Raw genomic sequence first — 27,923 nt, 5'->3', positions numbered from 1 at the left:
AGATTTCCAGCTGGTGCAGGATGAAAGTTTACAGAAGTTTAACAATTATGGTTTGGGGTGTGTGTTCAAATCAAGTATTACTGACAGTGATGCGGATCTTAGCACGTGCCACTAAATGATGTGTTATGTAAGAGAATATAATATCCTCTGGTGTGTTGGTTTTAATGATGGAGATGATAAAAGCTCAAGAACAGAATATGTTTGTGACGTAGCTGTGTTTTGTGTGTGATGCCATGTCTTTGAGGGATTTTGCTGCCTAAATGATAAAGTTTCCCATCTGGATTTCATTTATAAATAGATGTGCTACTAGATATATTCAAAGATACAGTCTCATGTCTATCTTCATCACAGATAATTGTGTGTGCGATGCGAAAATCTTATGTGGTGTTCTTGAAAAGTTCTTCAAGAAAACTGAAATGTTAATAAAAAATATATATTCTCAATACGTAATGCTTCATGCTGTTTATTATGCAAATTCAATGTAATATATCATCCAAAGGACACATATGACCTGGGGCGGACACTGAACCTGACACTTGTGCTGTTCATATTTCTCAGAAGAGGTCCGCCCAGTATATACACACATGACACTGGTCCACTCCTTTGGAGGCTTGCTGCTTAGGGGACTTCCTACAAATGCTTAATGTGTTGTTTGAATCATCTCTTTAACATACATTTAACAAACATTAACAATTAACATTAACAAACATTTAGAGATTTTTAACCTGTGCGATAAATTTTTCTTGTGACATTATGATATGACTTTTTTTCGGGCTTCATGACATGCTATGAATATTAGGAAATTACAGTATAAATGCAAAACATCAAAATAGAAAAAGTGTATACTGTATATAAAATATGACATTTAGAAATGGTTAACAATTTGATTGAAATCTATATTTTTGTGTTCACATTTTAAAGTTCTTAAAGATGCAATTACATTTTCACATTGAGCCAATTGTAAGCTATTTTCTGGCAAATATCAAGAATGTGGCCCGATGGATGCGGTGAGAAGAGGATGCGCTGTTGTCTGTGTTGATGACGTCAGAGCTCCGTCTCCTTTCATCTGTGCTTTTTAACAGAAGACAAAAAGACATGAGAACCGGACATTTGTGGGCGGTCCAACTTTGATCATAAACACACTGAAATGTATATGGCCTACACATCATTCATGTCAAGTACATAATCCTGCAACATTCTCATAACTCTTTTTTGTTTCATTTAACCATGCCACACACACACATATACAGTATATACAACAGTTATGTACAGTGTATACAGTCATGGCCAAAATTGTTGGCACCCCTGGTAAATATGATCAAAACTGGCTGTAAAAAATAAATCTGCATTGTTTATCCTTTTGATATTTCATTCAAAAAATTGCCAAAATTCTAACCTTTCATTGAAGCAAGAGAATTGAAAGTGGGGCTAAATCACATTATGAAATAAATGTTTTTCTCCAAAACACGTTGGCCACAATTATTGGCACCCTTTTATTAAATACTTTTTGCAACCTCCTTTTGCCAAGATAACAGCTCTGAGTTTTCTCCTATAATGCCTGATGAGTTTGGAGAACACCTGACAAGAGATCAGAGACCATTCCTCCATACAGAATCTCTCCAGATCCTGCAGATTCTCAGATCCATGTTGGTGCTTCTTCTCTTCAGTTCAGCCCACTCATTTTCTACAGGGTTCAGGCCAGGGACTGGGATGGCCATTGCAGATCTTGGTGTTGTGCTCAGTGACCCATTTTTGTTTTGATTTTGATATTTGTTTTTGGATCACTGTCCTGTTGGAAGATCCAAACATGGCCCGTTATAAGATTTCTAGCCCCGGCTGTTAGGTTTCGATTTTTTATCTGTTGGTATTTGATCCAATCCATGATGCCATGTATCTGAACAAGATGTCCAGGACCTCTGGCAGAAAATTAGGCCCACAGCAGTAAAGATACAGCAGAGTATTTCATTTTACACATGGGGTACTTTTTTATCCCTGTGTGCACCAAACCCATCTTAAGTGTTTGCTGCCAAAAAAGCTATTTTTTGTTTCATCTGACCATAGAACCCGTCCCGTTTGAAGTGCCAGTAGTGTCAGGTACTTTTCAAACGTTCTATGGACAGAAGAACCAAAAAAATAGCTTTTTTGGCAGCAAACACTTAAGATGGGTTTGGTGCACACAGGGATAAAAAAGTACCCCATGTGTAAAATGAAATACTCTGCTGTATCTTTACTGCTGTGGGCCTAATTTTCTGCCAGAGGTCCTGGACATCTTGTTCAGATACATGGCATCATGGATTGGATCAAATACCAACAGATAAAAAATCGAAACCTAACAGCCGGGGCTAGAAATCTTATAACGGGCCATGTTTGGATCTTCCAACAGGACAGTGATCCAAAAACAAATATCAAAATCAAAACAAAAATGGGTCACTGAGCACAACACCAAGATCTGCAATGGCCATCCCAGTCCCTGGCCTGAACCCTGTAGAAAATGAGTGGGCTGAACTGAAGAGAAGAAGCACCAACATGGATCTGAGAATCTGCAGGATCTGGAGAGATTCTGTATGGAGGAATGGTCTCTGATCTCTTGTCAGGTGTTCTCCAAACTCATCCGGCATTATAGGAGAAGACTCAGAGCTGTTATCTTGGCAAAAGGAGGTTGCAAAAAGTATTTAATAAAAGGGTGCCAATAATTGTGGCCAACGTGTTTTGGAGAAAAACATTTATTTCATAATGTGATTTAGCCCCACTTTCAATTCTCTTGCTTCAATGAAAGGTTAGAATTTTGGCAATTTTTTGAATGAAAGATCAAAAGGATAAACAATGCAGATTTATTTTTTACAGCCAGTTTTGATCATATTTACCAGGGGTGCCAACAATTTTGGCCATGACTGTATATATATATATATATGTATATAATTATTTTTATTTCTTTATTTTTTAATCAGCTTCTTAAATGTTTCAAGTGAAGTAACAAATCATCTGTCATATCTGAAGATGTTTCAGCTAAGATGCACATCTGGATTCTTAAGAGTGCAAGTGTCATATTTTATTGTCACCAACTGTAGGGCAATAAACCTTTCTGAGATGTCCACGTTGACATGATATGCTTTATCTTACGGTGGACACAAAGGCCTCCAGTTTCAAGTGCCCTGGGTAAATCTGTCCCATGAGGCTCTGCATCTGTGTGTGTGTTTACTAGTGATGACAGAAAATGTAAACGTTCAGTCATAATTAATGTGCGATCACTCACGATAGGGTTCTAGTCCACACTCCTCCGGCCTCGATAGATTACTGCAGATAAACAGAAAGAGCAGTTATGTAGCACTGAGTCATAAGGAACATGCTTAGGAAAGCTTGCGTATATATATATATATAAAAAATAATAATAATAATATTAATATCTTAAATATATATATGGTTCTAAATAAGTTTCATGAGAATACACACCCATTCCAACTGTGTTTCCAGAGCAGGATACTGAAAGACAAGGAAACATGGAAATCAGTCCATATCGCAAGCAACGTCAAGGTCATGGGTTCGAGAACTGGTAAAATGTGTGCCTTAAACGCAATTCAAGTTGCTTCGGATAAAAGCTTCTGCCATGCATAAATGTAAATTAATATTTTAAACTATATTGTGTCATTATGCAGTATTAAAATATTATTTTCTAGGTCTTTGGAAAATCAAGCAACATCTTTTTTGTACCTGAGTAGAGTTTTCTGGGACAGAACGTGACCTTGGAGCCCTCCTGTGTTAAGGGAGCGACCACGACGGTGTACACTTGTCCACACATGATGTTGGAGACGTCACATGCGGTAGCCCCTTGTGTCGTGCTGCAGGTGTAGTTGGAGCTGGTGCCGTACAGGTCGGCTGTGTAGTTGTACAGGCCGGGAGAAGAGCGCCAGTACACACGCAGAGTGTTGTTCGCCATGCGGTAGAGTTTCACGCTGGATGGACAACACGCGCCTGAGAGAGGTCACAGAGGAAGAAAATGAGATGGGGAAAGAGGAAGGTGCAGAGATTAGGTGCACTTACATGTTACAAGTCTCTGAACTGCATAAATCATTCATAAAACCATTATTTTACGGTTCACTCAAAAATATCGATTCTGTCATCATTTACCGGTACTCACCAAGATTGTTCAGAACAACTTGAGGGAGAGTAAATGATGACAGAATTAAAAAATTTGGGTGAACTATCCCATGTATGGTTGAAGACAAGGTTGAATTGAATGTGATGGATTTGTGTAAGAATTGGATTTACAATATTGATTAACATTTGTTGTGTTTACCATGGTACTTTTTGTATATGGCATACTGTATATGCACACTACTGTCTTATTTTTTGTATTTTTGTTGCGTTTTCTGAATGAGGCCCATTCAGGAAGTCTTATTAATTTATCTGGTCATTTATTTTCATTATTATTTTAAATAACACTTTAAATCAGACATTAGATAGACAAAAACTTACATAATCTGTCAGAACTTTTCATTCTTATTATACCCCAACATATTTTTTTATTTATTAGGAAAACTTGACTTTTAATTTAGCTCTTTATTACTATTAATTTACATTTTTACTTTCTTATGTAAAGTACATTGAGAAGCTACCTGTAATAGTGCTATATATAAAAACTAATATTAATATTTGTATAAATATCAATGATATTTATGATATTCATAATTTTTTTTAGTCTGGCCTTCCTGTAATGTCTTATAATGCTTTTGTATATTTTATGTTTTTCTTCATTTTTGATTATTTATTTTATATTTTAATCCTCGTTGACTTTATTCTTATTCTTGTATTTTAATGGGTATTTTAATTTTTGTCTGTAAAGCTTTTTGAACTGCATCGATTTGTTCGGAAAAGTGCTATATAAATAAACTTTTCAAGTCTGTTGGGTGTTGGGCTTTCTGTTGGGATCAAAATCTCCTGCAAGAGTTAATGAGCATTGACCAGTCATGCAGTTTTCTCATGATGAAAGATATAACTAATGCACTCAACTCACTTGAGGAGAAACCATGGTATCTGCACTCTGTTTTATGTCCAGTAATGCTGAAGGCCTCCAGCGACACATTGTAGCTTGTGCCACATGTGATGCATCCCAACAGGCAGTGGGTGTCCATGGTGTGACATTTGGCATGACCTCTGGGGGACGTCAAAGACGTGACATAAGACCCTGCCCCTTTGGCAGGCAACCAAGTGACGTTTGTCATGGACTGGGTCACCTGTTCAACAGTCAGAGTTTCTGGACAACAGGGTCCTAGAGAGAGAGAGAGAGAGAGAGGGTGGATATTTATATCGCTTCACCATTTTCAACTATAAACATCTGTCTCCAGATATTTTCCATCTTCATGACTGCACCTGTTTCCAAGGGAATGGAGTAGCTGGGAAGACTCTGTCCTGCTGCAGTGGTGGCGTAGGCGCTGACCTCATATATGGATCCACAGGACACGCTGATGTGACAGGAAGTGCCGCTGGACGAGCAAGTGAGTGAGTCGGTGTGACCCGTGGCGGTTACGCTGTAGTTGGCCTGAGTGTTTGTAGCTGTCCAGAACACCTCCACCGTGGAAGAGTTCACCTGAGTCACGTTGAGGATCACAGGGGCACAAGGAGCTGAAACACAAATAAGCAGCATAATGGATTACATGTAACAGTGATGGTATCACATATTATGGTGGTACTTTTAAATATACCATGTTACTGAAATTAATGTGCCATTTTATACGGCTTTGCATGGTTTGGTTGCACATTATCTCTCAGAGCTTTTAATTTCATTACATGATTTTTTTTTCTAGGAAAGGCTTTAGCTTAAATTTATTTATATTTATTATTTATAATTTTTAAATTATTGTTTATTATATTTAATTTCATATCTAGTTTTGTCCTTTTGTTTTCTAATGTGAAGTGCTTAGAAAAGCTAATATATAAAAAAACGAATATTATTAATGTTTATAATTTTATTTATTTATTATTATAACATGGTATTTTTGAAAGTACACTGAGTCACGTGTGAACACAATAAAATTATATTAAATTATATTGAATAAAAATAAAGGAAAACAACAATAATAATAATTATCTTTATTATTTTATATACATGGTTCACAATATACCATGGTAGTGATATAGCAAATGTACAACAAAACAAAGGTATTACCATGGTACTTTTTTGTTTTATTTTTATCTTTTATTTTTTTTCTTATGTAAAGTGCATTGAGAATTTACCTTTAAAGGCCTTATATATAAAAAACAAATATTCTTAATATTTATATAAATGTCAATAATAATAATACATATTATTATTACAACATGGTATTTTGGAAATATTTTGAGGAACATGTAAATACAATAATAATAATTATTATTATACCATGGTATTTTTGGAAATACTTTGAGTAGAATTAGTAGAATTATTACAATAATTAATATAATAATAATATTTTTTAATATTAGTAGAAGTAGTATTGCATTTACATGATACTCAAAGTAATTCCAAAAAATACCATGTATATTACAACAAAACATGGTATTACCATGGTAATGTTTTGTACTCTATGTGGCATATTGCACACTAGTATCTTGTGGGCTCACGTGTGTACCTGTCCGGCGTGTATGTGCACTACAGGTGTTGTTGCATCCTTGTATCTCACTGCAGGGCCGCACCACCACACTGTACAGACTGTCGCAGGTGAGATCAGAGAGCGCGCACACAGGAGCCGTGTCGTTGCAGTGGATCCATTCGCTTCCGTCTGCAGCGATCGTCTCGTATAACTCAGCTCCTCGAACTGCTGACCATGAGATCTCTAAAGTCTCTGTGGAAATCAGTGACACGGACACATCCTCTGGACAGCACGGGACTGAGGACAGAGAGAGAGAAAAAGAGAAGATTCTCATATTTGATTTTATTTGTACAGCAAATCTTTTACATAAAATATAAATAGTAGTGTGTGTTCTGTATGTCTTATGACTTTTATATCTATGTTATACATAATATGTAAGTTTGGGGTCGGTAAGATTTTTTCATGTTTTTGAAAGAAGTCTCTTATGCTCACCAAGGCTGCATTAATTTGATCAAAAATACAGACAAAACAGTAAAATTGTGAAATATTATTACAATTTAATATAACTGTTTTCTATTTCAATATATTTTAAAATGCAATTTATTCCTATGAGAGCAAAGCTGAATGTTCAGCATTATGTGACACTCCAGTCTTCAGTGTCACATGATCCTTCAGAAATCATTCTAATATGCTGATTTGATGTCCAAGCTACATTTCTTATAATTATCAATGTTGAAAACAGCTGTGCTGCTTAATATTTCCGTGGAAACGGTGATATTTTTTAAAAGCATTCACTGATGAATAGAAAGTTCAAAAGAACAGCATTCATTTGAAATAGAAATCTTTTGTAACATTTTTAATGTCTTTACTGTCACTTTTGATCAATTTAATGCAGAATAAAAGTTTTGTTACACCTTGCTGAAAAAAGTATTAATGTCTATATATATGTGTGTGTGTATATAAATGTACATCTGTCTGTGTAAAGTACAAACTTGTAGTATAGTTGACTACTTGTCCTGGCGGACTGGAGCCGGCCTGGTTGTAAGCGAATACGGTCGAGAGGTACGTGTATCCGCACTTGCACTGGAAGTAGCAGGCCCTGCCGGTGGTGTTGCAGTTTTCCTCCAAGCCATCATCGCTCTTCACGTAGGCGATGTAGTAATTCACCCACGGAACCTCAGACCACATGACGGAGCAGTTCCCTGTGGTCACCTCCTCAATCCAGACCGAGCCAGGAGGACATGGGACTGAAAATGATTCAAAGAAGATGACGACCAACCGCACAACTCTTTATTAATGTGTATGTGTGGTTTGTCATGTGTGCATTCATGTGTGAGTAAAATATACAGGTCAGAAGGTCCTCTGGGTTTGAAGGGTCACTGGTTCCGGCCTGGTTGGATGCCACGAGGGTGATGGTGTGGTTCTGGCTGCAGTTGAGAGGACTGATTATGCAGTAGAGGTCCGAGGAGCTGCAGTTCTGGCCTGTGGAGCTCACAGCAGTGTATGTGTCGGCACCATGGACTGACTGCCAATACACCGCCAGATCGAGAGAGCGACCTGGTGTCAACTGAACCTGCACATCTCCTGGGACAGAAGGACCTGTAGTAGAGAGTGGAACAGAGAAAGAAGACTTGTGAATTTAAGGTTTGATTCATCATTTTATTAACTTTACAGAGCTTATCTGGTACATAGAGTCAGACAAAACACTTTGCTATCCCAGATCAAATCAAAGTGAATGGCTTAAAAAAGTTGACGCTTAAAAAACCACGCAAAGCGAACACTGCGGTAATCCATACGAACCCAGTTGATGAACCAATGTCTTCTGAAGTGAAACAATAGGTTTGTGTGAGACAAACACTAATATTTTAACCTTTTCCTACTATAATAAACTTCCTACTGTAAGAATCACTTCTGGCCAACTGCGCTTGACGTTAACTACGATGTTGTATGTAGAGCGTGAACTTGTGAAAATCAAACTTTAAGTCCTGCTTCTTTCAATTAAAAGAGCCAATCGGCTTATTAGCAATATACCCTGTTCAAAAGACTATAAACGAGTCCTTACGTGTGATTTGACTGATGGTGATGTCGTCTCCTTGGTTCCCATCAGGATCCCAGGCATTGCCCTTGATGGAGTAGGTGGTGCCAGGCTGAAGGTCACTGAAGGTCACGTTGGTATCAGACGTGTTGCGTCTGACCCGCGTGTCGGAACCCTCCATGATCATGACCAAGGTGTATAACACTGCATTGTTCACTGGATTCCAGTTTATCACAATGGTGTCACTGCTGGGGGAGCTGGGATGCAGATTTGGGGCCACCACCACTGCAGAGAGAGAAAAAATAAATCAATATTTTTAACAGCTGGACCGAAGGAGTCTGAGAGCATCAGCACAGGAAGACTAAACAGCTACTGCCTCTGGTGGTGAGTTTCAATCATTACAGCTGAAAAAATTACCCAATTAATACACTAAATTATGAACCATTAGTCAAATTAGTTTATTGATATGTGCCAATGATAATCTTTTTTTTATCAAATATATTATTAGATTTAAAATGAGTATAGTATAAATGTCTGATAGGGACAGATATGTGATGTTGAGATGGAAATAACCTTCAGTGTGTCTGTAAGGTGAAATGGGATAGAGAGAATGTTCTGTTGTTATATGTGAAACTTTATGAAATCGGTCCTTCTTATGTTACGTCAAGCCGTTCCTTGGGGAGAGGCGACAGCCTAGTTCTCATGGTTTATCTTTTCATACAGTTTTGGGTATAAATCTAAAGATGCAGTTACTGTCAACAGTTGGTAGAAGCCAGAGGAACCAACTCTGCACAATAGCTGGAGTAAACAATACTGTGTTATTGTTACAGGTTTTAAATGCCAACTTATTGTCGACCAAACCGGGAGTAGGGCTCAGTTTTCATTCATTTCTATGGTGCGTGATCTTTAGTAAATGAGCTTTATATAAAAATGTCTGGTCTGGTTTAATGGTTTTAGAGGGGTTTTGGGCTGGTTGTTTGTGATGGAGAGTCAGTGTTGCTTCTCCATCCCTCATAACCGTGTCATTATGGTTCTTCAGATCATGCATATATTGTAATTGTTCATGTGGAGTTTTACTGTTTAATTGTGGTTAGAGAAGTGGGCCGAACCTCTAGGGATGTGCACACCCTGGGTGGTGGGAAATGCTCATTTTAACTAATTTGACAGTATTTGTTTTTTTCTTGCCTGTATGTTGTATTTATTGATTGTTTAAACTCTTTGTCTTAACTATCATTGAGGGAACTTGCTGAAATGTATAGAGAGACAAGAGTTATAGTTTTACAGAAAATGGTATGTTCCAATTAACTAAAGGCGGGAAAATTGTGCATTTAAGTGTTCAGAAGTGAGGCAGTAGGAACAGAGAGTGGTTTGGGCTGGTTTACATTTTTGCTCTTATCCACTGTTGTATGGACCTTTTGCACTTCCTTGTCTTTAAAGTATTAAACTTCTTTTGGAACGACCTTTAAATGGATTCCTGCCTGGTGTGATTCTTCTTGTGACCACAGGTTTAGAGACCGCCTAAAAGCCAACCACCTTAGGCTGGTTCAAACTGTTTTGTTTCCGCCACAAAACTGCAGGGATGTTAGCCCTTTTTTAAGTATAAAATAGCCAATATATTGATCAAAGGCATTTTTAAATCAAGCAGAAGATGTTTTAATTAAAGTCTGGAGTCAGTTTACCTGTCTTCGAGTTCATGGATAGAGAAGGCTGACTCCTTCCCCCAGTGTTGACGGACATCACGCTGAGGGTGTATTGGGTATAAGGCAGCAGATTGATCACTGTCCCAGGGGAAGTTACCACCAGGCTTTCAGAGAAGAACCCATCCTCGTTCTCTGCCCGGATGATGTAGCCGGTGGCACCAATCACTAGACCGAACTCCACCGTGATGCTGTCACTGTGTTTGGAGTAAGCCTGCTCTATAAAGGGAACCTCGGGAGCTGATGGGACACAATACCAAAAAACATAATAATTATATATATATATATATATATATATATATAATAGCTGTTAAAAATAATATATATATATATATATATATATATATATATATATATATATATATATATAATATTATTATTATTATTAGCAATAGCTTCATTTCTAGAAATAAATATTATTAATTTAATAATGGTGGTAGAAACAACACTGTTATTATAATTATTTTAATAACATTTTTGGAAAGAACTTATCACAACATTTTGCAGCTTTAAGTGCTTTATGAATAAATGGAATAAACAAAGAAATACAAAAATATATATATAAGTACATTGTGAAGTGCCCTTCATGAAGATTGAGGTTTTAGATTTGGTTCCCACAATCGTGAATATTATATAGGATTATATATATATATATATATATAGGACCCTCTTGAAAATGAGATGTTGCATCTCAAGAGGCTATCCTTTAATAAATAAACAATATTGTTACATTCTTTATAAAAATAAATAAATATTCAATAGCCCACTATAGTTCAACGTGCTAATGTAAGTAGAACGTATAATGTCTTAAATTATGAAATTATTCAATAAAATAAATAAATTATACAAATATTAAAACAATGTATTAAAATTATTAATTTTAATATTTAAATAAATTTAAAATGTATCTAATAAAATGAATACTTAGTTTATTATTATTCTAAAAGATCAATTAAAAGGTCACGTGTCTTAAATATCGGACCACACACACACACACACACACACAAACTCACTGCGCACTTTAATTAAAGTCTTGAGTCAGGCTTTGACTCCAACGGCTTTTGCATCAGTGTCAAGATTAAATTTTTCATTTTGTAATTTATTATGGCTCTTGTCCAACGGCACAAACTTGCAGAAGTCAGAGGTCACCTCACCTGTAGTCTCCTCCGTTTCGGCGCTGCTGAGCACGTTCACCGCGTTGTCCATGGCTTCGACCCTCATCCTGTACACAGTGTTCGGGGACAACGAGTTAACGGAGCCCATCACCGTGCTGCCGCTGAACTGCGCGAACACCGACGGCTCTGGGGAGTTTTTCGGCGTGGCGGTGATTTTGTACGAGCTCGCGCCGGTATGTCCGCTCCAGCGCACCGTCATGCTTTTAGAGGTGACGGTGAACACGGATAACGTGATGTCTGCACAAAGACAAACAGTAAAGATATCATAATAGACATAAAATTGTTCATTAAAAATTCATTATTGCTACAAGATGAAAACACAACCCGGTCATTCCACAAAATGGTTGCCTTTTCAATTTTGAAAAGGAGAATTTAATATTTTAAGATTTGACATGTCAGTTAGTAGTTAATTTATCCATTACTATTATTGTGTATTAAAACGATAATTTAATGCAACAAATATCAATTTCCACAAATATTGAAGATCTCCTACCATTTTGTGCTGTGCATATCTGTAAATTAAGAGCAGAAATACAACAAATCATTATTAAAATATATAAAACATATTAGAAAGCATCCATTCTTCCTTATTTCAGGGGCAACTATTACTCTGTCATATGGTATTATGTGCCATTAGTGGCCAAGGAAGCTTATTTGAGCATCACTCAGCACAGATTTTAGATCCAAAGCAATTTTTTTCCCTATCCAGCATGAAAGTGTGTACAACTACAAAACATACCAGAAGTATAATAAAGAGGACTATTGTTCTATGCAATACAAATAACCTGTCTTTAAAATCTAAAATTGTTTATTAAGAATCCCAATGTGCTTTTAAACTCTATTCATAGGCACAGTTGAAACATAACTTATTGTATGTATAAAGAAAGAATAATTTTTATTCTTACCTGTGGCACAATGATAAATAATAAGATGATGTTAGAAAGATGTAAATATTTCGACTCCATGCCTCAAATTTAGTTCTGCTCAGCTGCCTTTAGGGCACAGTCTCTTCTCCTGATTTGACTCTATTTCTGCAGGATAATGGCTGTGGCTTAAGTTCTGTTTTTTCCCTGTTTTTTTTCCCTATTACTGTCCAACAGGTATTTTATTGTTCTGGGAGTAGTGAGTGTTCACGTTTGCCCCCTCCCTCTGTCAGGGAGAGAGAGAGGACCTATCAGCGCTGGAGGACAACACAGAACACACACAGGTACGCATCAATACACTTGAGGATAGACACAAAGATGCACTCTGCCTGGTGAATGGGCTGTTCAGCATTGCTTGCTCTATTGTTGTCAAATACACAAGACGTTAAATGTTCTATTTTAAATATTAACTCGTATAAGACAATGCTTCAAGACAATATCAATTATATTAATCCCTATTATGAACTGAAAAAGTAGGTTACCAGTCTGAAAAGAAGCATTTATCATATTACATTGGCCTACTTGTATGACAACTCTGAGCGGTTGCCCTTTCATGGCTCAGGTTATGTTTTGTTTTAGTACTTTGTCTCAGATGCTGTACCTAAAATTGTTTTAGTAGCCTATATAGGAGAAATATAGCGCTATAGTATAAATTAATATATTGGATAATTTTATCTTAGAAGAACTTGATGAGAAATATTTGAGTTAATATTGAGACTTCATAAGATTCTGGGTTTTGGTGTCTTAGCAAGCCTAAAACAGTTTGTGATAACTGGGGTTTGTGTGCGTGTACATGCGTGCGTGCGTGCGTGTGTGTGTGTGTGTGTGTGTGTGTCCTGGTAAACCCTACATTATGGGGATGTCTGTCCTTGTGGGGACATTTGTTGGTCCCCATGAGGAAAACAGCTTACGTTTTTTTTTAAATGCAGAAAGTTTTCTGTGACGGGTGTAGGGTTAGTGTAAGGGGATCGAATATACAGTTTGTACAGTATAAAAATCATTGTGTCCATGGAAAGTGGACACAATGTGTGTGTATGTGTGTGCTGGAGAAGCAGGAGATCTAAGCTAGCGAACATATATTATTGTGATAGACAGATGAAATGTTTATGTGTAATATCAGTTTCACAAGATCCATGTAGCTGAATGACCAGAGGAAATTTAAAGCCATAAATCTGTGGTTGATTTGTGTCAGTGTAACATGACATACTATAGTATATATCTTACAGGGAGCTTGATTTTCCTTTCTAGGGGATATATGGGATTTTCAAAAACCAAAGCAGACACCAAAGACCTAACTGTCAATTCATTTTGTATAGCGCAACAAATTAGTTTTGGCTTAGGTTGCTCCGGCTTAGTGGTGTTATGTTATGTTATGTATACAGCCATCAACATGAATCATGTATCATGAAAAATGTCCAAAACTGACTATGCAGCTTTTGCTGTTACTATAGCCAGTGCTTAGGGAATTCATTCAAATCTCTCATTTGAAAGAAACATGTCAGACGATACTAAACTACCATTCACAAGTTTGGGGTCAGTAATATATATACCGGTACCGGTATATATATATTTTAGCATTTGAAAGAAATTTATATTTTTATACAGCATTAAATGTAAATGCATTAAATTGATTAAAATTGACAGTAAAGTTATTTCTAATGTTACAAAAGATTTCTATTTCAAATATATGCTGTTCTTTTGAACCTTCCATTCATAAGATTCAAAGAATCCTGAAAAAAAAAAGAATTATGGTGTCCATAAAAATATTATTGTTTTTCAACAATGATAATAAGACATTGATAATAGTTTTTTGAGCACTAAAGCAGCATATTAAAATGATTTCTAAAGGATCGTGTGACACTGAAGACTAGAGTAATGATGCTGAAAATTGTAATTTGCCATGACAGGAATAAATTACATTTTTAATAAAAGAAAAAATAGAAAACAGTTATTTGAAATTGTAATAGAATTTCACAATAATACGTTTTTTGGTGAACATAAGAGACTTCTTTCAAAAACATTTAAAAAAATGTCACTTTGGGAAAGTACAGAAGCTAGAAAAAACAAAAAACAAAAAATAGTATCGTTGAAACCGCAGCACTCGCACAGACTGGTACTAATACGCCAGATCTAATAAATAAGTGTGTGTGTAAGCAGAATTTAACTTTAAAAGAAAAAATGTGTGTCATGGTGTATTCCAGTTTAGAAGTCAGATTAAATGTTTTAAGAACAACACACCTCATTGCAATAGCAAAATAAAAAAAAACTTTCAGTAAAAAAGGGTCAAATAAAGGGCCAAAGGGTCAATAAAGAAAGGAAGAAAGAATAGTGTATCTATTTCATTTAGTTTGGGCTGATGGCAGACTGTAAATCACACTTATCTGGGTCACTGATAGGCTGCGTTTGCCTCAGCATTGTTAGGTTTTCAATAGCAGTTGTAGCATATTCATGGGAGTCATGGGAGAAGGACATCTGATTTCTCTAAAGTTAGTGTATTTTACACTGAAATTGTTACAGGAAATTGTTTACAGTGTAGTGAGATGTTGAAAGTGGCATTATACAAGACAAGAATCACATGTGATGTTTCTCCATTGTAGAGAAGCATAATGTAATAAAAGCATAATACAACAAGTGAAACAAATCTGCCACAACATTATGACCATGATCACTTTTTTTTTATTTTTGATTATTATTCAACGTCTGCACTTTGGAACCTATTTCAAGGTTTGCGTTCTCGAGCCGCCAGGCACTGTTGTCGTGCGAATGAGCGGCCGGAGCGCATTAAGGGTTTTCTGTTAGAACGGGGTCGTGTTAGCGGACCCTAAGTCAATAACCAATGATCTTTGCAACGGAAGTGAATCAATCAAAACAGCCCCGACCTGCCGAGGCATGGCCTCTACAAGACCCCTGGAGGTGTCCTATGGTATTTGGTACCAAGATGTTAGCAGCAGATCCTTCAAGTCCTGTAGGTTGTGAGGTGGAGCCGCCGTGGATCGAACTTGTTGGTCCAGCACAGGTCACATATGCTCAATTGGATTGAGATCTGGGGAACTCTTCATGTTCCTCAATCCATTCCTGAACCATGTGTGCAGTGTGGCAGGGTGTATTATCCGGCTGAAAGAGGCCACCTCCACCAGGGAACACTACTGTCATGAAGACTTGTACCTGGTCTGCAACAATGTTTGTGTGTGGTATGCGTCAAATTTACGTCCACATGAATGGCCGGACCCAGGGATTCCCAGCAGAACATTGTCCAGAGCATCACACTCACTCCACCGGCTTGTCGTCGTCCCATAGTGAATCCTGGTGCCGTCACTTCCCCAGGTAAATAGAGTGCACGTACATGGCCGTCCACGTGATGTAAAAAAAAAAACGGGACTCAGGACTCCAGTTCTGATGCTTTCGATGGTGGACAGGGGTCATTATAGGCACTCTGATTCGTCTGCGATTACGCAACTGCGTGCGATGCACTGTGTGTTGTGACACATTACCATCATTGTGTGACTTGTGCCACAGTAGACCTTCCGTTGGGTCTGACCAGATAGGATAGCCTTCATTGCCTTCGTTGTCCTCGATGAGCCTTGGGCGCCCAACACTCTGTCACCGGTTAGTTGTTTGTCCTTCCTCGGACCACTGTTGGTAAATTCTCACCACTGCTGACCGGGAACAACCCACAAACCTTGCGGTTTCAGAGATACTCTGACCCAGTCGTCTTGCCACAACAACCTGACCCTTGTCAAAGTCACTCAGATCTTTATTCTTGCCCATTTCTCCAGCATCCAACACTTTTAAATCGAGATCTGATTATATGTAATATGTCTCGTCTAGATGTCTGTATGTATGGATGGATGGATAGATAGATCGATAGATAGCATTTTATTGGTAGGTAGCCTAGCATTTTAATTTTTTTTATTTTAATTCAGAGTTCAATCTTAAAAAGGACACAAATGGCACTGTTTTACTTCATACTGTATATGTAATACTGTGCTATTTAGACCATCATCCAGGTTTCATTCAGCTTTTTTATTCTGCTGTGATGACAAGTTTAGTTTACACCTCTGTGTCATAGATTTCTCAGTTGCTCTAGCTGTCATAGTGAGAGTCACCCTGCAGAAACATTTCACATCAGGTTACACAGACAGATTAATGTAACACATTTCTACTGTATCCTCAGGCAAAGATTAGTTCAGGTTTTTTTTGTCTAATTTCCAGACATGTATGTGTGTTTTTATAATATCTGAAATCAAATTAATTTCACAATATTAGTGTATTTACTGTGTTTTTGATTAAATAAATGTAGCCTTGTTGAGCATAAGTATATATATATTTTAAACTTACCGACCCCAAACTTTTGAACCGTGCGTGTGTGTATGTATGTGTGTATATATATATATATATATATATATAAAATTATTATTATTCAAATCAAATTTATAATCTAGTGTTTATCAAAGTAAAGGCTGTATATTATTAGTACTGTTACTTTTAGTGGTCTGTGAGTTGGTGGGGGGGGGGGGGGGGGGGGGGGAATCTAAAAAGAAAAGCAAATATGTTACCCCAGTCTCCACTAGTTTCATGCTTTCACAGACATTACGTTGCACTCCGGTTCTAAATTACATAGTGGCAGATGTCTGTTTGTTTTCAACAGAGCGTTTATTCTACACCAATAAGAGAGTGCAAGCTGCTTTACACGGACAACAGCAACGGCCAGAGGCTTACCACACACACAAGATATTGACAGAAACTTGTCCGGTGTCATTTTTCGGTCCAGTGATTGCCAATGGGTGATATGGCTAACAAAGTGATAGTCTTTTGAACCTGAGGGATGTTTATTGGAATTTAACACACAAAAAAACTAGTTTCATGATGATAATAACATGATAGTATGGGATAACGGAAGTCAGGGAGGAAATCTTTAGGTGTTTAATGATGGAGACAGGCTTTCTAGTATTGTGTTGTTATAGTTGTATCACATCTACATTGTTGTTGGTACAGTGTTGTGTTGACTACATTAATAAGTTATATTCTGCCCCCTATTGATCACTATTACAAATAGAAAAATACAAACTTTCAGGCCAGCTATTTTTTTTTATTATTGATGATAATGCAAAAACCACAGGCACTATTAAACGATGTGTAAAAGCAGATGTATGAAAGGATTCATACTGTAATTTAATGTCGTTGTTGTTGTCTGGAAAGAGTGAATTCCAGCACAGCTAGCTGCCCGCTCTGCTGCTGAGAGGACGTAGGCCCTGTAACTTCTTCTGGAGCTGAGCTTTGGCCAGGTCAGCAGAGAGAGCGTCCGCCATCCTGTCCGTGGTCTGCTTCATTACAAAAGCTGCCTGCAGGGCCTTGTCCAGCGTCTTATGTATTGATTCCTCCTGATAAGCATTAAACACAAATTGTATGTTAATATATAATACACTACACTTCAAAAGTTTGAGGTCAATTCTATTTTGTAATAAGTCTCTTATGCTCAGCAAGGCTGCTTTTTTTGATACAGTAAAACAGTATGAAATATTATTACAATAACAGTTTTCCTTGTTAATAGATTTTAAAATATAATTTAAACCTATAATGGCAAGGCTGCATTTTCAGCAGCCTATATTACTCAAGTCTTCAGTGTCCCATGATCCTTCATAAATAAATCTAATATTCTGATTTGGTGCTCAAGCAGCATTTCTTATTGTTATTAATGTTGAAAACTATGGGAGCTTTTTTCAGCCACGGAAGAAAAAATTTAATTGCAACCTTTTTTCTCACAATTTTGACTTTTTCCCCACAGAATTGTGATTAAAAAGTCATAATTGTGAATTTGTGACATATAAACTCATAATTGTGAGAAAAGATAGAAATTGTGAGATAAAAAAGTTGTAATGACCTTTTTTATTGATTTATTCCATGGCGGAAACAAGCCTCCATGGAAAAAAGTTGTGCTGCTTAATATTTTTGTGGAAAAGGTGATTCTTTAATAAATAGTTCAACACAACAGCATTTATTTCCAATAATTTGTTGTTACAATAAAGTTGTTACTGTCACTTTTGATTAGTTTAATGCATCCTTGCTAAATAAAATTATTTCTTTCAAAAAAATTAAATCTTGCTGACCTCAACTTTTGAATGGTATGTTATGTTAATACGTTGGGATTATATTCTAAATAATCAACAATATAGTTCTTAATATTTCCCCCCTTAAATCCAAAATGTTATCATTATTAAATTGTGTGCTATCATTCTGTTGTGTGAATGGTAGCTGTTTGACAGTCTAAACTGACTCTGCTGGTGTGGTGTCGTCGTCCACTAGTCCGAGGCGAGGTCCGTTGGAAGAAGACGTTACTGGGAAGCAGTGCTGAGTCAGATTGAGTAGAGCGCCTCCTACTGGACACTGGTTCAGATGCTTGATCTCGCACTTTGAACCTGGGAAAACAGCCACCTACTATTATCAATTTTCATGTATCACGTAGTTTATCACTTCGTAGTATATTATTAAATTTATGTGTACAGATTATAATCCATTATCCTTGACAGATCAAACTGCATATGTCCTTTGGTAATATAATGTGTTTGACATATAATGAGGAATGACCCATTGTTGGGTACATAATTAGATTGTTTGTCTTTTAACTGATTATTTGCTTACCCAGCAGGTAGACTACAGGAGGAGCCATAGTTGACCTGCAGCAGAGGCTTATGGGATAGATGAGCAGGAATAGAAGGGGCAGGATGTGTGCAATTTAAGAAGATATTCCTCAAGTTTCCCACTGAAACAACAAAGGACACTATTTCTTCACTTGGCTTTCCACCGCTGTAAACATACACTTTCTATGACATACAGAATAAACAAATCGATTAATCACGATTAATAGCATCTGACATAAAAGTGTGTGTGTGTGTGTGTGTGTGTGTGTGCATGCGTGCGCGTATGTGTGTTTATTTACACATATATTATATTACACATATATTATTTAAACACATATATGATATAACCTTAATGTTAGATGCAATTCTTCGATTTGACAGCACTATATATAAAATGTGTAATGTTCTGTTCCCTCAAATTTATAATATTTTTAATAAATACATTTTGATGGTTTAATCAAACTTGTAGGGTAATTTAAAACGAATATATATATATATATATATATATATATATATATATATATATATATATGTGTGTGTGTGTGTGTGTGTGTGTGTATGTATATATGTGTGTGTAATAATACACATTATTAGATTATTAAAGTGATTTCTCACCTGCAGGTCTGGAACTGGCACTTTTGTTGGTTGGCTCAGTGTTGATGCTGCTGATCGTTGGCCCAACGCTTACTCTCCAATGGCTTCCAGACTGGCTGAACTGAGATGTGTCCAAATGAAAGCTCTCCGCTGAGGCTGTGACCATCGCGAGAAGAACATTTGAGTACTTTTATCTTACTACATGCTGGACTGTATAGCAAAAATGCTATTTACTAAAAGGTATCATACCCCTGGATGAGGATTTGGAGTCATGTGACCTCTTCTCAGCTAGACCACCAAAGCGGGTGCGTATTTGTCCGTACGGTGGGCTGAAGGCTCTCTGGAAACTCATAGTGTGATCTGAATCTTCACCATCTGTAACTGACAATACACCAATTCCCTTTCAATTTCACTTAACTAAATCTATATAGACTAAACACACTTTAGGAAACGCCAATATTTAACTGCATTAAACCACATTTAGAACACATGTATTGCTAAAGAAGAAAGCATGAACCAGGTTGTGAAGCTGTCACCTTTGCTTTTGCTGAGCTCCATATCAGAAGAGATCCAGTCCTCAATCTTCTGAGGGTTTGAGTCTGTCTTTGCACGTCTGATGATGTAGTGAGAATTCACATTAGTTTGGCAAACTTCGAATAACCAACACTCTTAAAAATAAAGGTTCTTTATTGGCATCTATGGAATCTTTAACATCCATGGAATCTTTCCATTGCTCTAAAGTGTTTATTAAAATGTTCTTTACACTTAAGAGAAAAAAATCTTTTTAGAACTGTTTTTTTGGGGAACCTAAAATGGCTCTTGTATGGCATTACTGCATAAAAAAAACTATTTTGGAATCATTATTTTTAGGGGTGAAAATCTAGTTTACTTGTACACTAATAGGATGGTAGCCTTTCTTCAACCCCAATTTGGAGTACCTGCTGGAGACGGTTCTGTTCTGGCCACGGGTCTGTCCCTTGTGCTTCTTCTCCAACGGACTCCTGCCATTCAGATAATCAGTCCTCTTGCTCACATGAGGCAGGTGACCAAGACTCTCCTCTAGCGCCCTCTTGAGGCGAGACACCTCATACTGCAGTGCGAGGATAACCTCACTACTGTGAAGAGCACATTGGAATTATGATGGTTTCACAAATTGCAGGTATAACTACTTCCTTTAATACTTACTTGTGACATGAACAGTGTGATGCCGAGTGCATCTCATTTGCAGAATGGCTCTTTCCCAGCTGAATGTCTTTTCTTCCTTCAGTCATCTGGTTATGCATGGGAGTGGCGCCACCTACTGATGCGACATTCTCTTTTGGAGCTCTAGAAGGTGAATTCTGGGAAAAGCTTTTTGCTTCCATGTCCGGTGGAACCAGCTGTATATATTCCAGGTGATTCACTGTGGGCTGCACGGGTCTTATTGCCATTGATATAGTTGTTCGTACGTTGGAGTGGGAGGCTTCACTGTCCGAGCCGCTCATATTCACCATGCTAATGACATCATCTGAGAGCGCAGAACTAAAGAGCACATCAGATACAAATTTTTTTTTTTTTCAAATGTCAGTTCTGCTACAGAGCATTTTTCATTGAAAATATACAGTTTATAACCTGAAAACAAAAGTGTGAGGGAGAGAGAGCGAGAGAGAGCGAGAGATTGAGATTTACCTCACAACACTAGGAGGTGTTTTGGACAGTCCTGTGTTTGGACGGCTCAGGTCAAAACTGCCAAAGCCGCTGTCAGTCTCTGGACCATGCTCTGGACTTAAAAATCTCTACAAGAACAAAAACACTTTCTCTGTCATTTTGTCCTTTTCAGAAACAGCCCAAACATTCTGCAACAATGTCACAACAAATACCTTCAAACAATAACACTTCTTCTAACAAAAAAATCACAGTATCTCTAGCGGAATTTGGGGATTTTTTTATCTATCATAAAAAAATGACATCTAATTTTTACTGTTTATCTCACACAATATAATGTTTACCCTGGTGATTTTACACTGTCATTAGAATTGTTCATTTAGGGGTACAACAGCTTGTCACTCTGGCAGGGACAACTTTGTATCTTACCCTAAAATGTTCATAATAGTACCTTATTACTATATACTTTAAGGTACTAATGTGCCATTTTTTGTAGATAAGGTGCAATAAGTTGTTATTTTAGGGGTTCTGTCCCAGTGACAAGCTGTTGTACTCCTAAAGGTAAGGAGTGTATCAATACATGAGGGAATGTGATGATTTTTTCCCTTAACAATCAACATTGACATGTTTGAAAACATTGACATCAACTAGGCCTGTCACGATCCTGAATTGTGTTCTGATTTGTCATAAATAATTCTGTTTGTTCATGTCACATTTACAGTGTAATCCTAATACATCATTTTTAAAAAGATATATATATTTTACCTGGAATCATATAATAAAATAGGCCCATATGATTTACTTTAATGCTGTGAAAGTTAATAATATTTATATAATTATTTATGATTGATAATATTATATTATACAATACAATGCAGTCTACAATAAATCTACAAGCTGTTATTTCATATGAAAGTAGACTTGTGACTATCTTTGTGTACTTTACAGCAGTTTTAACCACAATCAGATGATTAATCAATCATTTCAACAGGCCTATTATATACTATCTTGTCCATGTAAAATAGATTTGTTTTCTCACAGACAAACCTAATCTCTTTCTCTCCATGTTGTCCTTTTACAGTGTATGTGTTTGTTACCTGTGTTTTGTCTGTGGTTGGCTGAGGAGAGTGTCCAGCAGACGCTCCTACAGAAGGGAACGAGGCTTCACTGGGTCTGATCTTCTCTTCGTACCTGAGAGAGGAAAAGACGATCACAGCACCCATCAAAAACAAGGTTCTTTTTACGTTTACAGTAGTTTTAGATTTTTAAGACTCTGATAATATTTGCACCATTGTAACTAAGAATGTTCAGTGTTAATGCAACAAAAGACTCACATTAGCCTTACAAAAAAAAATCTGTGAGAGCACCATGGTACAATGATGATTTTAAGTACTTCAAAGTACAGTACTTCAAAAATACCATAGTATTAACACGGTACAGTGTTTAGAACTAGTGTAATGTAATAAAGTAATGTTAGTGTAATGCAATAAAGCAATAATATATCCACAAGCATGCAACATGAATCACTGTATATATCTATTTTTCTGGACAAAACTAACATTTTACTTCCATCAAAAGTTTCAATTCTATTAATCTGAGAGCTATTTACAATCATTAGTTATTTCAGTAGAATAGTGTTACTATTATAGTTTTTATTCATATTTAGATTTTTTTCTTTTCTTTTTTTTCATTTAGTTTTTTTTGTCTTTTTTATCAAAATAAATGTACACTGTAAAAAAATATTTTCATGATTTGTTATCACAACTTTTTATCTTTTGTCAAATCAACTTCGATAACTAATGTGTGAAGATAACATACTATTTTGAGTTTCTGTTTATTCAACCATTCTTCTTCATTGTATTAACTCAAATTCTTTTTAATTACAACAAACTCAACATTTTAAGGCAACAAGTTAACTTGCTTTTAAAGTTAAACCAAATTTTTTTTTTACAGTGTATAAAGTTTTTTATTTATTTCAGTTTTATTTATTTTAGTACATCATGTTAACCTAACTGAGAATGAGAGATGTTCCCCTAGCAACTAACTGAAATAAAATAAGTTTATTTATATATTTTAATTTTATTTTTATGTTTATTTTTTTCCATTAGTTTATTTTATTTCAAGTAACGAAAAAAGTTTGATGATTTTAGTTTCAGTTAACAATAATAACCCTGAATCATGCACCTTTGATTTACCATCCATTCCTGTACAAATGTAAAACTGTAAAAATATAAAACTGCAACATACCATCCCAGTTAAGAATACACCAGATTGCAGTGCATGCACAGCCACAAAAATACAAATCTGCAAATACTGTAAATACTGTATTTACTGTAAATACTGACCTATCGTATGTCAGCTTCTGTAATGAAGTTGAGTTGGACAGTTGTGCCAGGATGTTGTCTTCCTCTCTTGTTGTTAGTCTGTCCTCCTCTTCCTCATTGGCAGTTCCAGGCGTTTCAGTGGAGAAGGTTGAATACCTCAGAGGAAGATACAGAAAAACTGACAGAGGGAACGAAGTGTTTCCATAATGAAACTGATATTCCCTCGTCCCTCCTCTCGACCTGTAACCCGATCATCCTCGAGTGAGCTGTGCTAAATATCACGATACGCTCCCTCCTCTTACAACCTACATCAGTGATCTTTTAAGAGAACTAAACAAGGGACTGGATCACAACATTTCTAATTAACATTACCCATTAGAATTAAAATAGAATCTTTTTCACACTACAGCTGAATTTGTTTGTGCAACCTTGCCATATAACAAACAGCATAATGTGCTGCAGCATAAAGTTAATGTACAGGAACATCTTCTTTTCACAATCCCAGATTGCTTAAAGAAGATGTTCATGTACATCAACTTTACTTCAAACCAACAAACTTTTGATTACCACCCCAGATACATTCCATATGCATTTCTTAGTCTTTGTTTACCTTTTAAAAAATAGCTGAACATGTGCCGGTATACAATATATTGTGGTAATGAACATACATGGTATATTATACACTGTACATCCAAATAAGTTGGCAAAAACTCAAAATATTTGAGGTAATCAGTTACAACAAAAGTGTTAAGTTAAGAAGGTTTTAGTAAGCAGAACTGGCTTGTACTCAAATATTTAATGTTAAGCATAATTAAAATGTATGAGTAAGATAATTCAATAATTGAACTTAAAATTATAATTTAATCTCAATTAAAATATTTTTAGTAGTGTAAGCTTGGCTAGCTTTAACTAGCTAATTCAGTAAATGCTAACTTGCTAATTGGTAACACAATGCTTTTATGGCCATATCAATTGCTGGATGAGAACAACAGTATAGAACATTTAACATATCTGTTCTCAAACTAAGCTCATGCTCCATTTATCACCATGATGATACCCCCCCCCCCCCCCCCCCCCCCCTAAAAAAAAACACTTAACAGAAACTTCAAAATACTTTGAATAATTCAGAAAAGAAAGAAAGTCAGACCTTAAATGTTTCAAACTGCCATTGCAGATTTTGTATTCGCTGTGGTTTATCACAGCCCTAAACAATACTTATTTGACTTAATATGGTATTTATTTGCACAATATTTGTTTACACCTAAACATTTTTACATTTGAATCTGGACTAAAACATGGCACAAAAGATATCTAGATATTGGTCAAAAATATTGGTTCTTTTGCACTTTAATCTATTTAAAACATTTGTTTACTCTATACATTTTTTTTTTTTTTAAGTTGAGAAGAGTAGAAACCTTGTTAAGCATTATTAAGAGTTCAACCCTTTTTGTAACTTAAAGGTCCCGTTCTTCGTGATTCCATTTTTTAAACTTTAGCTAGTGTGTAATGTTGCTGTTAGAGCATAAATACCTGTAAAATTATAAAGCTCAAAGTTCAATGCCAAGCGAGATATTTGATTTAACAGAAGTCCCCTTTCAAAGCCTACAGCGAATGGCCGGTTTGGACTACATCCCTCTACATCCTGCTTTAATGACGTCACTAGAACAGTTTTTTGACTAACCTCCGCCCACAGGAATACACAAAAAAAGGGCGCGTGATCTTTTTGCGCTCCTACAGAGAAGAGGAAGAGTTGCGTTTGTAGAGTGTGTCTCAACAAACATGTCGCCATATCGTCGAGACCCTGTTATTTTCATCCAGGATTTAAATCACCTTCGGTTCGCTGGCACAATTAGAACTCGTTACGTATTTCTGAAGGAGGGACTTCATAGAACAAGGAAGTAATCAGCCCGTTTTTAGGAAAGTGAAAACAGTGGTATACTGATAAGTAAATTTTGTAAAACATACAGGTTTTTTTTACATGCGAAACATGAATACATGTTATATTGCACACTGTAAACACAATTAAAGCTTCAAAAACACACGAAAAACGGGACCTTTAATTCAATACCATGATAAAAGCTACAGCAATTATCGTGATATGAAAATTAGATACTGTCACATGCCTAAGTGTGAACGTGGCCTATGCGAAGCATTATGTAGGCAATAACAGATAAAGAAGAAAGGCAGTACTGTAGATTGAAGCTGTTTTGTGTGCAGCCGGGAAAAGGCTCGTCAGCTCTGTGATCTTCATCATCATTGTCCTCCATGTTGTGTCTGACCGAGGAGATGCTGAAGACCGACTCCTGTAACATGACATGTTTTTTCATTCAGACCCAGCATCCACAAAATCTACTGCGGCCCAGTCATTTAGTTCTCGCGTTACATAGCAAAACAACACGTGCAAACGGATATGAGGAACACAACAATATCAGTTTCGCTGTGCGTGTCCACATGAGCATTAATAATAGCTGACTCTTAACAGGAGAAGTTGTTTAAACAGAAATTGCATAAGCTAACTTTTGTGACATTTTGTGTATGAATGAAGGAGGGAAACGGGAAGGGTAATAATAATGTGGTCAGAGAGTGGCAATGACAATCAAGTACTATCTAATCCCATACATTTTTGTCCAAATGTCACCTAAAATGTAGATCACTGTGTGTGTGTTACCTCATGCAGTGATGGAGGGGATGATGAGAGAGGAATATTTTCACAAGGAAGAGATGGAGTGGAGGATGACGAAGGAGGATAGTAAACATGGCAGACGTTTCTGTCGATCTGCTCTTTTATGTCCTCCAGGTGCATGCCTATCCTGAAAATCTGCCCCTCGACCTCCCTTAAACACAAACGTGAATACACAACACAACACTTGCAGGTTGACCCTTTGACCCATGACAGTTTCATTTCCTTGTTTTCAACGACTTTAGACTTACAGGAATCAGTCTAAAATACAATTACACTACCTGTCAAATGATTGGACACATTTGAACGAGTTTGTTTCTGAAGGTTTTTGAAACCTATTAATGTAAAGGCAAATGCAGACAGTATATGACTGAAATTAGTTTTATAAACAAATATAAATGCCTATGTACAGTGTGAATTTTTAGTTTTAGATTTTTTTTTTTATTAAAAACATTTTTAATGTTGGAGTCGACAGCTTTGTAGGCAGTGCTCATGTAGCGCAATTGTGAACTATATTTACAAAAGCAAAAAGATATAACCATTACATTTAAAGTCGTGATGAAACCGAAGTAGCAACTGATGTTTTCTTTCGTATTGTGGCGTACCTCCAAACGTAACGAATTGCCGAAACAAAATTAGGGACTGGTTTCAAACCATTGTTTATTGATTGGATTTTGAAATTGTTGCACTCAAAGAAAATGAGCTTGCGGTCAATTGTGGAGGGTGGGGTTTAAGCGGACTAAATACATTCAGCGGTTATGTTATGATAATTTGATTAAACATTACAAGGTTTAAACTTTTTTTTTTAAATTAAACTTACACAGATCGTTAACAATAACGTGCATTTACTAAATAGGGTGCATTTTCATTTATTGCCAATATTACGGTGGCCAAGAGAGCTCAACACGCTGCAACTGAAGAAAACACATGCAAACAGAAAAAAACACCAACAAAATTAAGAAAACATCTTCATCAATTTGACAACACAATGCGTTCTTTTTCTATTTGCATGTGTTTTCTTCAATTGAGCTCTCTCTGCCACGGTACAATATCCATGACTTAAATGTAATAAAATGTACCATCACTTGCTTATAATTTGAACAGTTGTCTTGATTATAACAAGAGTATTCTAGTTGTGTGAGGTTTCTAGATCATGCTGTGTGTTAGTAGAATACAGTCCAACCACTTGACATGTCTACCTGTCAGGGTCAAACTCTCCTGTGTTCCTGGCTAGACCCCTGTAGTTCTGCATCTCCAGAGCACGATGCTCCTCCCTCTTTGTGAGGTAATTCCTCTCCAGCTGATCCTGGGCCTCCATCATGCTCTTCAGCACCTGTGGAGATAGATATCCACCAAACAAGATGAAACGTTTACTTTATTCCCATTTGGGGACTAAAACTGCTTGATTACATTTTTTATCTTATGATAAAACACTATTATAAAAATGGTTTTGTGCAATTCATGATTAAGTATGTACAGTTACCATCTGTTGCTCCTCCACATTCATTGACATGGTGGTGACACATGTTTTGAATTCATCCACCTGGAAAAGATGAAAAATACAGATGCATCATGCACCCATCGATGCAAAAGCTAAATGCATGTTAAAGAGAACTAAAAACATAAGGCACAGGGCAAATCTTTGAA

General features: G+C 36.5%; 3 protein-coding genes and 1 long non-coding RNA gene across 7 annotated transcripts in view; 2 read left to right on the top strand and 2 right to left on the bottom strand.

Annotated features, from left to right (window-relative positions):
* Positions 1-449: 449 nt before the first annotated feature.
* Positions 450-12,573, bottom strand: fndc7a (fibronectin type III domain containing 7a). Of its 2 annotated transcripts, none has more exons than XM_079613863.1 (14): positions 12,379-12,573; positions 11,967-11,985; positions 11,453-11,710; positions 10,281-10,538; positions 8,629-8,886; positions 7,914-8,165; positions 7,559-7,813; positions 6,606-6,863; positions 5,368-5,619; positions 5,012-5,266; positions 3,709-3,969; positions 3,451-3,480; positions 3,254-3,294; positions 450-1,071 (listed from the first exon to the last, which is right to left on the bottom strand). In XM_079613863.1, the coding sequence occupies exons 1-13, from the start codon at positions 12,436-12,438 to the stop codon at positions 3,263-3,265; spliced, it is 2,448 nt and encodes an 815-aa protein (XP_079469989.1). In that variant the 5' UTR covers positions 12,439-12,573; the 3' UTR covers positions 450-1,071; positions 3,254-3,262. The 2 variants fall into 2 exon arrangements, with proteins under 2 accessions (XP_079469989.1, XP_079469990.1); XM_079613864.1 differs by having other exon boundaries at positions 450-1,066; positions 12,379-12,562.
* On the top strand, positions 11,514-17,725 carry LOC306999344. Its single transcript, XR_013797828.1, has 3 exons — positions 11,514-11,646; positions 12,574-12,680; positions 17,596-17,725. It is a non-coding gene; the product is annotated as an uncharacterized lncRNA (long non-coding RNA).
* Positions 17,465-27,923, bottom strand: part of aknad1 (AKNA domain containing 1) — a 14,743-nt gene continuing 4,284 nt past the window's right edge. For 2 of the 3 annotated variants that reach the window (XM_079613843.1, XM_079613845.1), the window contains 15 exons: positions 27,760-27,819; positions 27,476-27,609; positions 26,265-26,430; positions 25,787-25,899; positions 23,618-23,752; positions 22,370-22,463; positions 21,297-21,403; positions 20,814-21,149; positions 20,567-20,743; positions 20,165-20,241; positions 19,878-20,009; positions 19,650-19,784; positions 19,036-19,156; positions 18,671-18,812; positions 17,465-17,777 (listed from right to left, as the gene is read on the bottom strand). In XM_079613843.1, the coding sequence (XP_079469969.1) occupies positions 17,613-17,777; positions 18,671-18,812; positions 19,036-19,156; positions 19,650-19,784; positions 19,878-20,009; positions 20,165-20,241; positions 20,567-20,743; positions 20,814-21,149; positions 21,297-21,403; positions 22,370-22,463; positions 23,618-23,752; positions 25,787-25,899; positions 26,265-26,430; positions 27,476-27,609; positions 27,760-27,819 (2,094 nt within the window). In that variant the 3' untranslated portion in view covers positions 17,465-17,612. The remainder of the gene's footprint in view (positions 17,778-18,670; positions 18,813-19,035; positions 19,157-19,649; positions 19,785-19,877; positions 20,010-20,164; positions 20,242-20,566; positions 20,744-20,813; positions 21,150-21,296; positions 21,404-22,369; positions 22,464-23,617; positions 23,753-25,786; positions 25,900-26,264; positions 26,431-27,475; positions 27,610-27,759; positions 27,820-27,923) is intronic. The other variant, XM_079613844.1, reaches the window with a different exon arrangement.
* The window catches only part of gpsm2 (G protein signaling modulator 2), a 26,092-nt gene continuing 20,651 nt past the window's right edge, over positions 22,483-27,923 (top strand). The window contains exon 1 of the mRNA XM_079613875.1: positions 22,483-22,505. The gene's annotated coding sequence lies outside the window, so the exon portion shown is untranslated. The remainder of the gene's footprint in view (positions 22,506-27,923) is intronic.

The sequence above is a fragment of the Phoxinus phoxinus genome (assembly GCF_949152265.1).
Source record: "Phoxinus phoxinus genome assembly, chromosome: 5".
Classification (NCBI taxonomy): Eukaryota; Metazoa; Chordata; class Actinopteri; order Cypriniformes; family Leuciscidae; genus Phoxinus; species Phoxinus phoxinus.
The sequence above is the reverse complement of the archived record's forward strand: the minus strand, read 5'-3'. Positions and strand labels throughout refer to the sequence as shown.

Bases quoted from the DNA above. Each gene is read 5' to 3' on its own strand.
- fndc7a (XM_079613863.1), bottom strand. From the start codon at position 12,438: ATGGAGTCGAAATATTTACATCTTTCTAACATCATCTTATTATTTATC. The intron at 8,166-8,628 runs GTAAGGACTCGT...TCTCTACTACAG, and splicing joins CACCATCAGTCAAATCACAC to GTCCTTCTGTCCCAGGAGAT. The intron at 3,970-5,011 runs GTGAGTTGAGTG...GACCTCTCTCAG, and splicing joins ATACCATGGTTTCTCCTCAA to GCGCGTGTTGTCCATCCAGC.